Below are 16985 nucleotides of genomic sequence, written 5' to 3' on the forward strand. Positions count from 1 at the left end.
TGTTGACAATTACATCTGCATCCTGTTTATAGAAAAGGTGCAGATTTGAATGGAAAAGAGGCAGATGGAGTTCAATCCAGATAAGTGTAAAGTGATGCATTTTGGATGGTTGAACTTGAAAGCAGAGTATACAGGATTCTCAACAGTGTGACTGAACAGAGGGAGCTTGAGGTCCAAATCCATAGATGTCTCAAGGTTCCATGCTGATTTATAGGGTAGTTAAGAAGGCTGGTCATCATCATACTTGGAATATAGTGTACAGTTCCGGTCACCTTATTACAGGATGGACGTGGAAGCTTTGGAGAGAGTGCACAGATTTACCAGCATGGTGCATGTGTTATGAAGCAAGGGCTAGCGTTTTTTGTCGCTGGAGTGAAGAAGGATGAGAGGGAATTAAATAGAGGTCTACAAGATTATGAAAAGTATAGATAGGGTCAACAGTCAGCATATTATTCTTAGAGTGATGGTAGCAAGTACCAGAGGATATCTGGATAAGGAGAGGTGAGGAAGTTTCAGGGAAACAGCAGGGGTACTTTTTTTATACACTGAGACTAATGGGTGCCTGGAATGCAATGCCAGGGGTAGTAGTGGAGGCTGGTACAATCGGGTTATTTAGCAGGGACATGGATTTAAGAAAAATAAAAGTGTTATGGGTGTGAGGTGGGGAAGGTTATATGGTTGATTGTTATATACTGTAGGTCAGCACAACATCATGGGCCAAAGGGCCGACAATGCTCTTGTTTGAACAGGTTCATGGTTATTTAAATAATACTGTTCAGGGTAACTAGCGCTTCTATGCCAGTCAACATAAAATACCAGAATACCAACAAATGGGGGGGGATGAATAGCTTATCACATGTTGATTTCATTTTTTTTATTATTAAGAACTAAAGTGGGATTAGAACTCATAAAATACAGGATTACATGTCAGAGATTATGCATCTCTTGTTACAATAAAGGTCCCAATCTAGCAACACTGGTGTATTTCTGGAATCTTTAACTTCATGCTTCCTTATGAACCTTTTTGAATCTAAAGAGGGGCTTCATGATTCAAGATTCAAGATTCAATTTATTATCATGAAAATCTTTGGCTTGGCTTCGCGGACGAAGATTTATGGAGGGGGTAAAAAGTCCACGTCAGCTGCAGGCTCGTTTGTGGCTGACAAGTCCGATGCGGGACAGGCAGACACGATTGTAGCGGTTGCAAGGGAAAATTGGTTGGTTGGGGTTGGGTGTTGGGTTTTTCCTCCTTTGCCTTTTGTCAGTGAGGTGGGCTCTGCGGTCTTCTTCAAAGGAGGTTGCTGCCCGCCAAACTGTGAGGCGCCAAGATGCACGGTTTGAGGCGTTATCAGCCCACTGGCGGTGGTCAATGTGTCATATTACATGAAATTTCTTTTTGCCTGCTACAAGGCAGACAGATTCGTCACTGGCAGGAATTGCCTAAGTGCCTCTTACAGTCCGAGAGAAAGAAGAAAAAGAAAGTCCCCCCCAGAATCAATGAGTGTCCGTAGATTCACCTCCAGCACTTCTGCAGCCCCTGAAGCCATACAGAGTCTAGTCCAAACCATTGGCAACCCAAGCTCCTGATCCAAATCTCTGACACGATCATCCCCCTCGGCCCCTTCTCGCATCCTGGTTCCAATACCTAGTACCCCTCCAGCCAGTTTGACCCAGTTTCCAGCAGTCTGCAGCCCGGCGTGAATCTCCTGACAGTAGTCTCCAGCAGCCCACAGCTTCCATAGGTACCTCACCTCAAATCGCCAGCAACTCGCCACATGCACTGATTCCTCAGCCGCAGAGCCCCCTCACTGGTCCGCCGCCGTGATCACCGTCCCCGTGGGTCATCTTCTCCGCTTCTCCCTCTCAGACGGTGCATGATCTTCCCGTTCTCTGGTGCCTTGCTCCAGTCCTCGGCTTCCCCGGAGTCTGGAGCCCCATGAGGCTGCTGCCGATTAACAGGCACCGCTATCTTGGGCGCAGACTTACGGTCATGGTATTTCAATTAAAACCACTGTCTGCTCCCTTAACAGGCTGTTCAAAGCTGCATCTCCGCTCCCTCATTACCTGTGGGCCCACACTAGCGGCAGTGGTACGGCAGCTCCGGCAGTGCTGATATAGCTTTCAAGGAGCTGAAGCTGAACTTTGTTAATATTTATTTAAGTTCTCAGAGATTAGTTGGACGTTTCCACTGGGACAAACAAATTGGGAGAACTTATTAACAGAGTTTTTTCTTTTTACTTTCTTTGGAAAAGAGTCAGATGTTATTTAGATTCGGTTCTTTCTTCCCACATATGGCAGGGAAAACAACCACCTTGAAAAAACTGAAACAAATGGGGGAACTATCACTTGCAGGTGTTATTATTGGGGGACTAAAATATGTAATCTACTTTTATTGTTACATTTTGATAAGTCAGTGAATTGACCATCTTGGGTAGAAATAGAATTGCATTTTTCAAAAAAAAATGTCTTAGCAATCTTAGGTTCCTTTTTACCATTTTCCTTTCCTAAATTGACATCTAACCCATTAATGAGACATCGATTAAGTATATGGGCTCAATTCAGAAAATATTTTGCTTAATAGTTTTTTCTCGGCTGAGTGCTATTGTAGATACTTTTTTTTGGAACCGTCAGTGATGGACGCAGGTTTTAAGGAATGGTTTAGGTTAGGCATTCAAAATTATAAGGATCTTTTTATTCAAGCTTCCTTTGAACAATTATCTGCCACATTTAATTTTTCCAAGTACATATTTTTTTAGATATTTACAAATCATACATTTTGTTCAATCTAAGCTTTCTGATTTTCCTCGAATTTTGGAGACTAATATTCTTGATGTGATTTTTAACAAGATTAATATTATATATTTATAATGAATTTTTGAATTTAAGACAGCCTCAATGGTTGGGATAGAGAAGGATTGGGAACAAGATTTGAATATAACCTTTGCAAATAAGGAATGATACTCGACTCTCAGCTTGATTAATGATTCTTCATATTGTGCAAGGCATTGCCTTTTGCAATTGAAGGTGGTGCATAGAATACACATGTCTAAACTTAAACTTTCTCATTTTTATGCAGATATTGACCCTCTATGTGTGAAATGCAAAATTTTTGAAGCTTCACTGATCCACATGTTTTGGAAATGACCAAATTTAGAGAGTGTTTGGAAAGACATTTTCCAAATTTTATCCATGAATTTTAAAATCAAGATAGAGCCTTGTCCTTTAGTTGCTCTGTTTGTTTTATGCTTAAGCCAGATATAGCTCTGTCTGTAATTCAGGGAAATATTTTAGCTTTTACTACACTGATGGCCAGATGAGAAATTTCACTAAAATAGAAGGATGGTTCTTCACCTACCAATACACAGTGATTACTTGATGTAATGTCCTACTTAAGCTTTAAGAAAATTAGATGCAATAATAAAGATAAAAAATTTTCAATTTGTAAAGATGTGAAGCCCATTCTTCGAATGATTTAAAGAATTAAGAACTCTGAAGAGTCCAGGAGTTCACCGTCCGATGCCTGGAGGTTACTATCTGATTTCAAACATCCTTTTGTATAACTAACAGTCACCCGGGGGAAGATTCATTTTAGTTTCATAGGTTTTCTTTTGTTTTATGATTTTTTTTCTTTTTTTTAACCCAATTGGGTTAATTTTGTCCATGAAGAATATGTTAATTGCTTTGTTTTTTTTTAACACATGAAGAGGCAACTGTTATACTATTCTTTCTGATTTTCTTTACATGTAGATGAGATAACTGCTTATGTCTTTCACTGAATTTTGTTTGCAGGTTTATATATTCAACTCAATAAAAATATTTTTAAAAGAAAAAAAAATTACAAAAATAAAATAAGATGTACATGGTGTTGTGTAACAAGTCAATTTTTATTGAATTGAATTTGTTTTTCTCCAGGGTTTCTACCTGTCTCTTTTTAAAGGTACAATTGGTGGTGAAGAGAGCAGATGTGGGTAGAAAGCTGTACCGAGGCAAAGAGTAGCAAGCCCATGGAAGAACTTTAAAAGTAAGCTAATAACTGGACACATTAATGGTCAACAAGTTCACCTTGGCCAGATGGTGTAAGTTAGGACTTGTACAGCAGAGGCTTTTCCACTCTGATTTATAATCATAATAAAAATATGTACAATAAAGATCATATATGTCGATACAAAACTAATGAAGGATACAAACCTTGAAGGTGAGTTCTCCAATCATCCCATTCCAGTTCCCATCAGGTTGCTGACTGCCAAACTTGTGATCGGGAGCCACGTAAATTTCATATTTGAAGCCCAGGTAACTTGACAAGGCATCCAGGACATCAATAGAGAATCCATAGTATTTTTTTGTCCTTCCAAGAATATTTTCGGATACCATAACAAAAGGTTCCTCCTGCAAAAGAAAAGAGATCATGGGGTTCAAGTTGAGGAAAATCATCATCTATGAATGTGAAGAATTGCTCTCATATCTTAACGAACGGCACAGGCTTGACATGTTGGTTAGCCTTTACTTCCTGCAGATGTGGCGTAACCTGCTGAGTTTCTCCACCACATTTGTGTTTCGCACTGGAGGCACAGGAGACTGCAGATGATGGAATCTGGAGCAAAAAAACAACTTGCTGGAGGAGTTCAGCAGGTCGAGCAGCATCAGCAAGAGAAAAACCTTTTGCGCTGCTGGTCAACTGAGAATATACATTATTTATTTATGTTGCTCTTCTCTATATATTTTTAATTCATATATGCTAATTAGATGTAAATCATTACTTGTGTGTTTTATGTACCTGGGATGCTGAAACAATGCATTTGTACATTGTACTTATGTATATGATAATCGGCTTTATTTGTATACTCTCATGTATCAAACACTTTTGTGTCTACTATTTCCATTTTAAATTGTTGTGCCTGCAGTTATTACATAAACTGTCTTTGTAAATCTGTTGTACTGCAATTAAACGTATCTGAAGATGGGGCATCCGTATGTTTTATCATTATTGTAACAGATGGCTAATCAACATGTCTGCCAAAAAGTTCCCAAATGTCAATACAGATGCCAGAAATGCGCATCGCTGGTGTCCAGTGAAGTCATAACAAAAAGAAAGACTGGTGTTTTACATCACACTTTTCACAACTTTAAATCATGTCAATGTTACTGGTTAACACTGTTAAGTGTGGTGTGTTGTATTTTGGTAAGTCAAACCATGGTGGGACATAGAGAGTAAATCGTAGGGCCCAAGAGGGTCTTGTAGAACAGAGAGATCTAGGAGTGTAGGTCTGTAGTTCATTGAATAACAACGCAGGTGGATAGGGTGACAAAGAAGGCATATGGCATGCTTTCCTTCATTGGGCAGGGTTTTGAACACAAAAGTTGGGATCTCATGGTGTAGATATCAGTGAGAGTACCCTTAGTACTGTGTTTTTTTCTGGGCAGCACAGTTGGCTTAGCAGTTAGCGCAATGCCTTTACAGCACCAGTAATTGAGACTGGGGTTTGAATCCTGCACTGTCTATGTTCTCCCTGTGCCTGCATGGGATTTCCTTAGGGGCTCTGGTTTCCTTCCACCCTACAAAATGTACCGTTAACTGGGTGTAATTGAGCAGCACAGGCTTGTGGGCTGAAATGGCCTGTATTGGTGCTGTATGTCTAAAGTTAACATTAGGAGATCAGTAAGTTGGTAGATTTGCAGAGGAGATTCACCATGATGTTGCTGGGACTGGAGGGTTTGAGTTATAGGGAGAGATGAGATGGGCTAGAGCTTAGGAAGCTGAGGAATGCTCTTATGGAAGCTTCCAGAATTGTGAAGGAGAATGGAGAAAATGAGTTGACACAATAATTTTCCCCAGGTAGAAGATTCTAGACACGGTCAACAAGGTGGGCCAAAGGGCATGTTCCATGCTATATAATTCTATGACACTCTAATTCTAAATACTTTATGACCAATGTGATACATCTTCAGTGCTGATTGACTATTAATACGATGATACTCAATGTAAAAAGATGTTTTGAAGTTACTCTATCTTTGTGAAGATAAATGGAAGTTTTCCTGTCCAGAGATCACTTCCCAGAGATGCACTGGGAGTTGTAAAGGACTGACAATTTCTGTAATCAGAAGTTTTTTTAACAGATCAATTTTTCTCTTAATGGATAAGGAATACATTTCATGCACATATTTTGTGACAGGCAGCAGTCTGCATGCATTGACTTTTCCCATGTACAGTGGATGCTTGAATGGGTAATAAATATCAATTCTGTTATTTTTTGAAGCCGAAGAATGTGACCTGTTTTGAAGACTTTACATGCAGTCCTTAAATTCAACAAAATCCCTCTCAACAACAGTAATAAAAACCTTTCTTTCTGCATAACATTTAATATAGAAACTGCAAGAATTTTGTTAGGAAATATTTGGGAAAATAAGAGGGGTATATTGGAAGAGATGCCCAGAGGTTTGTTCAAATAGGACACATTCATAAAGTTACTTAAAGGGAAAAAAAGGTGGAGAAGTAGTTTGGGGAAGGAAATTGCCTTACCTCTCAACTCTCATGTCATTGTAGGTATAGTTTGGAGAGTTAGTCTGCTCTTCCCTCCCCACCATCCTTCAACCCCTTTGAGGTCTTCTGGCTTCCTACATCTCCCCCAGGACCACAAACAGATGTTCCAATTGAGGAAGAGTTTTACCTGCACATTATCCAACCTGATCTACTTCCTTTGGTGCACTCAGTGTGGCCTACTCTACATTGGTGAGAACAAGCACAGATTGGTTGACCATTTCGTTGAATGCTTGATATATGGGTCTAAACTATCTAATGATTTTAATTTTCTCAACCATTCCTCAGTAGTGACATGTCTGTTCTCAGTCTTAGTGATTGTCAGAGAGGCTTAACGTAAACTTGAAAAACAACTCATTGCATTCCTGGTAACAGCTTGAACATTAACCTTTAATTTTAGGTAACCCCCACCCTTATCTGATTGCACAGTTCCCATTTCTTCTTTATCTTCTATGCTTGTTATTTTCTCCCTCTCTCTAACTTTTCTTTCCCTACTCACCCTCTCAATAGTTTTTCCAACTCCCAATCTCTTCAACACTCACACCTCTGTCGTATACTCTTCCACCTCTGGACTCCTCCCCCAGATTATCCCCCTTTATAATTGTAATTTCACCAATTCCATATGTGTCTTGATAAAGGGGTTCAAATCAAAAAGTTGACTAATCATTTCTACCCATGGATTCTGTCTGAACTGCTGAGTTCCTCAAGTAATTCTTTGAAGAACATTGGATCAGAGGTCAATCTACAGGGCTATAAGGACAGCAGAGAGGATTACTGGGGTATCTTTCCCCTCCATTAATGTGATTTACTGGGATCGTTGTCGAAAGAGGGCTTCCAAAATCATTGAGGGTCCCTACCAACCTGCACACTGCATCTTCCTACAACTCCCATCAGGAAAGAGATACAGGAGTATTAGGCTGAAACACGTTCTTCTCACGGACAGTGAGACTGCTAAACAACTGCCAAACTGCTCATATAAACTTTCTTATTCTATTATTTATTTTAATATTTGTATATATTGGACATTGTGGGCACATGTATCCTTCGTCTGCATGTGTGTTATGTCCATATGTGTGTTTGCAATGTTTTGATCAGAGGACTAGAGAACTGTTTTGTTGGGTTATACTTGTACAATCAGATGATAAACAAACTTGAACTTAGCTTCCATGATTTCTCATGGTCTAACCACATTAATTAAAAGGGCACGAAAGTGCACCAGTGCCTCAACTTCCACAGAAACCTGAAGAAATTTGGCATGTCGCCTATACATCTACTACACATGCACCACTGAAAGCATCCTATCAGGGGGAATTACTTCATTGTACTGTTGTAGAGGAACTGCTCTGACGAAGACTGCAAGAAACTGCGGATGCTTAGATCATGGCACACACACCCCTTTTCTCCATTGACTACATCTATACTTCCTACTGCCTTAGAAAAGCAGCCAACATAATTAAAAAAAAAATCATCCCATATTGGCCACACTCTCTTCACCCTCCTCCCATCTGCAAGAAGATTCATGAGTGTGAGATCATGCACCATCAGATTCAAGGACAGTTTATTTCCTGATGTTAACAGACTCCTGAATATATCACAATATTGTAAAATTATGTTGCATTTGCTCCATATAACTGATCTCTCTCTATATCTCTGCACATCTGTACTGTGTTTTACTTGCAGTCCTATGTATGAGATATCCAAATGGTCTGGTTGCTAAACAACCTCTATCACTGCATCTTGGTGCATGGGACCATAAACTTAAATTTGAATTTGAACTTGTGAAACTGATAGCTATTGGAGAAAAAAATTGGTTTGAATCTAGAGATGCTGGATTTTAGGCTACTGTACTTTCTTCCTGTAGGTTGCAGCGAGAAGAGACTGTAAGGTATATTCTCTAACACCCTACAGTCATAGCTCAAAGGAGTATCTTTGATCCACCAACATCAAGAAGGAGCTACAGGGGCATCAAAATCAGGACTGTCAGGCTAGGGAATAGCTTCTTCCAAATGGCTGTGAGATTTATGAACAATATCTTGTAGCTGAGTAAATAATTCCAAAATATTGAGATATATTTATTTAAAATTATATCAGTAAATGTGATAACTATGTGCTGTGTATCATGTGCATTTGTGATCTGGAGAAATGCTGTTTAGTCTGGATGTATATGTCCAGATCTGGCTCTGAATGGGCAACTAAAGCGGCATCATCTGCAAAGAGTAGTTCACGGACAAGTTTCTCTTGTGTCTTGGTGTGAGCGTGAACTACTCTTTGCAGATGATGCCGCTTTAGTTGCCCATTCAGAGCCAGCTCTTCAGCGCTTGACGTCCTGCTTTGCGGAAACTGCCAAAATGTTTGGCCTGGAAGTCAGCCTGAAGAAAACTGAGGTCCTCCATCAGCCAGCTCCCCACCATGACTACCAGCCCCCCCACATCTCCATCGGGCACACAAAACTCAAAACGGTCAACCAGTTTACCTATCTCGGCTGCACCATTTCATCAGATGCAAGGATCGACAATGAGATAGACAACAGACTCGCCAAGGCAAATAGCGCCTTTGGAAGACTACACAAAAGAGTCTGGAAAAACAACCAACTGAAAAACCTCACAAAGATAAGTGTATACAGAGCCGTTGTCATACCCACACTCCTGTTCGGCTCCGAATCATGGGTCCTCTACCGGCACCACCTACGTCTCCTAGAACGCTTCCACCAGCGTTGTCTCCGCTCCATCCTCAACATCCATTGGAGCGCTCACACCCCTAACGTCGAGGTACTCGAGATGGCAGAGGTCGACAGCATCGAGTCCACGCTGCTGAAGATCCAGCTGCGCTGGATGGGTCACGTCTCCAGAATGGAGGACCATCGCCTTCCCAAGATCGTATTATATGGCGAGCTCTCCACTGGCCACCGTGACAGAGGTGCACCAAAGAAAAGGTACAAGGACTGCCTAAAGAAATCTCTTGGTGCCTGCCACATTGACCACCGCCAGTGGGCTGATAACGCCTCAAACCGTGCATCTTGGCGCCTCACAGTTTGGCGGGCAGCAGCCTCCTTTGAAGAAGACCGCAGAGCCTACCTCACTGACAAAAGGCAAAGGAGGAAAAACCCAACACCCAACCCCAACCAACCAATTTTCCCTTGCAACCGCTGCAATCGTGTCTGCCTGTCCCGCATCGGACTGGTCAGCCACAAACGAGCCTGCAGCTGACGTGGACTTTTTACCCCCTCCATAAATCTTCGTCCGCGAAGCCAAGCCAAAGAAAAAAGAAAAATATGTCCAGATAAATGTCAATATACAAACAAAAATAGGAGGATTGGGGGGTGGAGGGAGGGAAGAGAGAAAAAGAAAGAAAGGAAGGGAGAAAGATCTGAATGTGAAGTGGATATTGCATGATTGAAGATGGTGTTTCTTAAATGAGACTTTAAATGGAGGCCCTCTCTGTCCTCTCAAACTGACTCACAAAGACCCTCAAAAAATATTCCTAATTCCTTTTTTTGAATATTTTATTTATAATTTTTTAATCACAATATAATTTCATTACATTAAATTGTAAATTCTTTAAAAAAATATACATGTGGTATATATCTGCCCATCCCCCTCAACCAACCCTCCCACCCCTCACCCCTAAAAAAGAAAAAAAACTGGAGAATGCAAGAAAATAAAACATTTATGTGGAAAAATCTATTGGAGATTACCAAGAAGTGAAGTCGTCAGAAAGTCAATCATTCATGTAAGCCAGCGTTTTGTAAATATGGGCTTCATATTGATCTCGCAGATTATAAGTAATTTTCTCTAATGGTACAAAGTTCTGCATGCCATTTTCCCACGCCTAAATCTATTTCTGATTTCCATGATGTTGCTTTACATTTCCTAGGAACTGCTAAAGCAATTAATGCAAATTTAATTTGATAAATATTTAATTTTGGCCTTTTAACTTTAATATTACTCAGTAAAAATAACATCAAGTCCTGTGGGAATTTGACCCAAGTAATTCATCCCAAAAAATTACCTACCCCTAACCAAAATTGTCTAACTTTAGGACATTGCCAAATTGAATGAAAAAAAAAGTTCCAATCTTAGATCTACACCTGAAATATAAATCTGATGTGGCAGGATTTAATCTATTTATTTTTTTGTGGGGTCAAATATAACTGATGAAAAAAATTATATTGAACTAATCTATATCTTACATTTATAAGTGTAGTCATATTATTCTTACACAAATCCATCGAATGCTTTTCACTTATTTGAGTATCTAAATCTATTTCCCAACTTAATCTTGATTTATGCACCCCAATTTTGGGGGCCTTAGTTTGAAGTAAGTTATATATTACTGAAATAAATTTGATCAGTAATTCTAATTCACTTTGATTAGGTAACGTCAAAGTAGAACCTAGTTGGCAGATCAAAAAAGCTTTAGCTTGATAATAACAAAATAATGTAGGTAGATTAAATTTTTCCCTCATTCTTTCAAATGTTATAAATCTCCCATCCTCAAAACAATCTTCAATCCTCTTAATACCCTTCCATCTCCAAATCCTCAAGAATTGATTATCCATTGAAAAAGGAATAAGCCTTAAGGCATTTTTCTAGAAATTAAACCTTTCATATCAAATTTATTGTCATTACTATTCTACAACTCAATCAAGTGTTTCAAAATAGATGATTTTCTACTTCTATAATTCTATTTGTAAATAAAATTTTGAAGATCCGTATCCCCTATTACATTAAATTCAACAGAAGCCCAAGCTGGGATACCATCTAAATTAAACAATACATTTATAAATCTCAATTGAGAAGCTTTATAATAATTCTTAAAATGAGGAAGACAAATCCCCAGATTTATATTTCAATGACAATTTTCCAAATAAACTCTTGGCGTTTTATCTTTCCATAAAAATTTACTAACAAATGTATTTAAATCCTAAAAAAAATGAAGGATTTGGAATGGGAATTGATTGAAAAAGTTATTGAATTCTAGGAAAAACATTCATTTTAACACAGTTTACTCTACCAATTAATGTAATATGTAAAATATTCCACATTTTAAAATCAGAAAATATTCTATTAAGCAAGGGTAAATAATTCAATTTATATAATTTTAAAAAATCATTGTCAATTCTAATATCTAAATATCTGATTCCTATGTCTTGTCACCTAAATTTTGTAACTATTTTGCAATCTGTATAATCACCCATTGTTAAGGTAATAATCTTGCTCCCCCCCCCAATTAATTTTATGAACAGAGACTTTCCCATATTTTTTCAATCTAATCTGTAATTGTAATAAATTTTTAGGATCAGTTAAATAACCAAAACATTCTTCTTGATGCATGTTATTTCCCTTGATCTTAGAATCCTGTCTACTAAGTTCAGCTAAGGGTTCAATTTCTAAAATAAATAAAGCTGGGGACAAAGGACAACCTTGTCAACTTGACCTAGTTAATGGAAAAGAAGCAGAAATGTATCTATTAGTAATAACTTTGCCAAAGGATTTTTATTTTAGGCTTTAACCCAATTTATAAATGTAGTGTGGCAACCCATTTACTAGCAAGCAAACTGGCTCCAGAAATGGTAGACGTGCTGTGGAAAATCCAGGAAATTAACTTGCATTCAACACAGGTTTTTATCTGAGCTGATGACATTGCTGATGATGTCACTTCCTGTCTATGTGACAGAAGCAGTGATGTATATAAGTCCAGCATGCAAGCCTGGTGTCAGTTTTGCACTGGACTTCATAGTGTGCACTGATGTCTCTAAAAGTAATTCAGAATAGAATACTTAGCTACATTGGTGACCCTGATGGTCCAAATTAAACTGCTAACATTTTGGACTTCTCAAGTTTCACTTGTTTGTCCAAGCAGAAACCAAATTCCAGTTGGGACAGATAACATCTGATACCAGGTGGTACTTTTATGTAGTAAATGTCTTGGATCAAGAGATGACATGCTGATTTTCTGTGCAGTTGCTGGAGGAGGGCAAGTATATGGTGCTCAAGAGTCTGGTCATTCATAACTTTGGCCATGTGATGTGAGTGACTAGCCTATTTATTCACTTGGATGGCTTGGGAGACAGGACCCTTCCCTGCTCATGAATGAAATGCTGGCACTAGCGGAAGGGCACAGTCCTTGCCTCATGTTTGAGCAGGCTTTCTTGGAGCAGTTGCCAGAAGATATCCATATGCTGATGAGGATTTTAGTGACCCACGGAGAGTTGTGGCCCATGCTGACATTCTATGGCGGGCTGTGAAAGAAAGTTTGATATCAGTAGGACAGGTCCCCAGATCATGCTCAAAACAGCAGGACCCTACAGCTCCAACATTAGACTGGCAGCAGGGTTAATGAAATCTGTTGTCAGACTGCCAGTTGGCCTGGAGACAATGGGATGAAGCTAGCACCCATTGGTGTTTCTACCATCAATAATTGGGCACAGAAGCTTGCCAATGCTGACCTCCCTGTGCATTTCAGGGAAATGCTGGGGCCAGCCATTGCTAATTGAGACAGCAATGGCTCAATGTTTGGGATAGATATTCTGGCCGGCGCATCTTGGTGGATACAGGGGGTGAGATCAGCGTGCTTCCCCCTTCTGGGCATGACACATGTAGCAGAAAACCCAGACCATCATTGAAAGCCACAAAGTGCAGTACTAACCAAACCTTTGGCACGTGTAAGATCCTGCTTCAGTTCGGCGATACTAAGTTCAAGTGGATGATCTCATTGGCTGTGGTTGCACAACAGCTACTGGCAGCTGATTTTTATCAGAGCACATGACCTACTGGTTGATCTAGAGGGATGAAGGCTTGTTCATACCTACACTTTCCAGATCTTCGCCTTAGGTGAGGCCAAGCTGCCAGCCCTGCATTTGCACTTGGTACTCTTTTGGAGAATGAATTTGCTGCAATAATTATGCTACAATTCACCTTGGCAATGCAAACTGAAGGGCCACTGCTCCAGTCAAACTTCGTTTGGCCAAAGAGGAGTTTGAAAGGATGGAGGACATATCTATTGTACAAAGGTCTGATTGCTCCTGGGCCTCCCTACTCCACATGGTACCCAAGGCTGTAGGCAAATGGAGACAGGTTGAATGAGGTTACTGCATGCTCTATGCCCGGTACCTGTTCAGCATCAGGGTACAGCAGTCAGGTGAGATGGCAGATGGTTACCTGGGAGCACTGTGGGAGCTAGCATGCCTGTGCACCATTGAAACTGGGGAGGTGGAGCGAATTATCTGAGATGCCTGCATGCAAGAGTTGTGGTCGAGACAGAGACTGTTGGAGGAGAATAATCCTTCCCTTACCAGAATCATGGAGGAGGTCCAACCTGCAGGGAGCCTGCATTTTTTCCGAGGTGGACCTTGTCTGGGGGTATTATCAGATCCCGGTCCATCTGGATGACATTCCGAAAACAGCTATTATTACACCCTTTGGCCTTTTTGAATTCAAAAGGATGCCTTTTGGGCTCATGAATGCTGTGTAGATTTTCCAGCATTTAATGGACAGAGTAGGATGCAATCTGGACTTTACCTTCATATACCTAGCTGACTTACTTATCACTGGCCGGAGTTATCTGGAACATTTGTCCATCCTTTTCATTCATTTGAATGAGTATGGGCTGATCATCAACCAAGCCAAGTATCAATGTGGGTTAGTGACCATCGACTTTCCAGGCCATGGAACCAACAAACATGGAACAAAGGCACTAGCAACAAAGATCGAGGTTGATCCAGGGATTTGCTAAGCCCAGCATAGTTAGAAGCCTCCAGGAGTTCATTGGAATGGTGAACTTTTATCAACAATTTCTACCATCAGTGGCTCATATCATGCATCCCCTCTTTGCCTTGGTGTCAGGCAAGGCAAGAGATGTCACTTGCGATGAAGAATCATCTGCAGCATTGGAAAATGCCAAATGCACTGGCTAATGCTGCATTGCTGGTTCACCCAAGAAAGGATGTCCTGGCAACCCTGATAGTGGATGTGTCCAGTACAGCAGTAGGAAGGGTGCTTCAACAATACATCGATGGGCATTAGAAACTATTGGCTTTCTTTAGCAAGCACCTAAGACCACCAGAACTGAAGTACAGTGCTTTTGATTGAGAATTGTTGGCACTGTACCTAGATGTCAGACATTTTAGGTACTTTCTGGAAGGCAGGCATTTCACAGCTTTTACGGGCCACAAACTGCTTACATTTGCCTTCACTAAAGTATCATGGTTGGCTTGTCAACAAAGACATTTATCATATATTTCTGAGTTCACGACAGTTATTGAACACATCTCAGGAAAGGCCAACAGTGGCAGATCCATGGTCTTGTACGGCCATACAATCCATGCAGACCTTAACCCAAGGGGTTGATGATGTTTCACTTTTGAAAGCACAACAGAGAGATGAAGAAATTCTGCATCACAGAACACCAGACTCGAACCTGCAGCTGGAAGAAATTCCGGTAGGCTTGGAGGAGCTCAAACTCCTGTGTGACATATCTACAGGTCATCTTTGCCTAATCATTCTGGTGGCCTGGAGGCAGCAGCTATTAATAACTGTGATATAGTTGGGATCACAGAGACATGGCTTCAGGGGGAATGTGACTGGGAACTCAACATTCAGGGTTACTTGACATTCAGGAGGGATAGACAGAATGAAAAAGGAGATGGAATAGCCTTGTTGGTTAGGGAAGAGGTGAATGCCATAGAAAGGAAGGACATCAGTGTAAAGGATGTGGAATCCATATGGGTAGAGCTGCAAAATACGAAGGGGCAGAAGACGCTAGTGGGAGTAGTGTATAGGCCGCCTAACAGTAGCAGTGAGGTTAGAGAAGGAGTCATGAAGGAAATTGATAATGCGTGCAACAAAGGGACGGCAGTTGTAATGGGTAACTTTAATCTACATGTAGATTGGGTGAACCAAATTGGTAAGGTTAAGGTTGAAGAGGATTTCTTAGAATGTATACAGGATTGTTTTCTAAATCAGCATGTTGAGGAACCGACTGGGTATTGAGTAATGGAGAAGGGTTAATTAGCAATCTTGTTGTGAGGAACCCCTTGGGCAAGAGTGACCACAATATGGTGGAATTCTTCATTAGGATGGAATGTGATAGAGTTGATACAGATACAAAGGTTTTGAACTTGAAGAAGGGTAACTTTGATGGCATGAGATGTGAATTGGCTAAAATAGATTGGCAAATGGTACTTAAAGGACTAATGGTAGAAATGCAATGGCAGTTGTTTAAGGATAACTTGGAGCAAGTACAACAAATGTACATCCCAGTTTGTAAAAAGAATAAATCAAGGAGGGTAGTGCATCCGTGGCTAACAAGGGAGATCCGAGAGAGTGTCAAATCCAAAGAAGGAGCTTACAAATTAGCCAAAAAGAATAATATCCTTGATGACTGGGAGAAATTTAGAGTTCTGCAGAGGAGGACAAAAGGATTAATCAGGAAAGGTAAAAGGGATTATGAGAGGAAGCTGGCAGGGAACATAAAAAATGACTGTAAAAGCTTTTATAGATACGTTAAGAGGAAGAGGTTAGTTAAGACAAATGTGGGTCCATTGCAGAGAGAAACAGGTGAGTTGATCATGGGGAACAAGGGTATGGTAGACTGTTTGAATGACTATTTTAGTTCTGTCTTCACCAAGGAAGACATAACTAATCTACAGGAAATTATTGAGGATCGGGGATCTATTGAGATGGAGGGACTAAAGGAAATAATTGTAAGTTAAGAAGTTGTATTAGTTAAATTACAGGGATTAAAGGCGGATAAATCCCTGGGGCTGGACAGTCTGCATCCGAGAGTGCTGAAGGAAGTAGCCCAGGAAATAGTGGATGTGTTGGTGATAATGTTTCAAACCTCTTTGGATATTGGATTAGTTCCTGAGGATTGGAGGCTGGCCAATGTAACCCCAATCTTAAAGAAAGGAGGGAGAGAGAAATTGGGAAACTACAGACCAGTTAGCCTGACGTCAGTAGTAGGGAAGGTGCTAGAATCCATTATTAAAGATGCAATTGCAGTACATTTGGAAAATAGTGGTATCATCGCACAGAGTCAGCATGGTTTTGTGAAGGGGAAATCATGTCTAACGAATCTAATAGAGTTTTTTGAGGATGTAACCAGTCGAGTGGATAGGGGAGACCCAGTGGATGTGGTATATCTGGACTTTAGTAAGGCGTTTGATAAGGTTCCACACAAAAGACTAGCATATAAACTTAAAGAGCATGGTATAGGAGGTATGATATTAAGGTGGATAGAGAATTGGTTGAGGGACAGGAAGCAAAGAGTAGGAATAAATGGGTTCTTTTAAGAATGACAGCCAGTGACTAGTGGGGTACCGCAGGGGTCAGAGCTGGGGCCGCAGTTGATTATGATATATTTCAACGACTTAGATGTGGGAATAGATAGCAGTATCTTGAAAGTTGCAGAAGATGCGAAGTTGGGTGGCAGGGTTAGCTGTGTGGAGGAT

At 40.3% G+C, this 16985-nt stretch overlaps 1 protein-coding gene across 1 annotated transcript in view; it reads right to left on the reverse strand.

Annotated features, from left to right (window-relative positions):
• The window catches only part of grid2 (glutamate receptor, ionotropic, delta 2), a 411443-nt gene that overhangs the window by 194513 nt on the left and 199945 nt on the right, over nt 1-16985 (reverse strand). The window contains exon 9 of the mRNA XM_069923112.1: nt 4189-4386. Within this exon, the coding sequence (XP_069779213.1) occupies nt 4189-4386 (198 nt within the window). The remainder of the gene's footprint in view (nt 1-4188; nt 4387-16985) is intronic.

The sequence above is a fragment of the Narcine bancroftii genome, chromosome 3 (assembly GCF_036971445.1).
Source record: "Narcine bancroftii isolate sNarBan1 chromosome 3, sNarBan1.hap1, whole genome shotgun sequence".
NCBI classification, from domain to species: Eukaryota; Metazoa; Chordata; class Chondrichthyes; order Torpediniformes; family Narcinidae; genus Narcine; species Narcine bancroftii.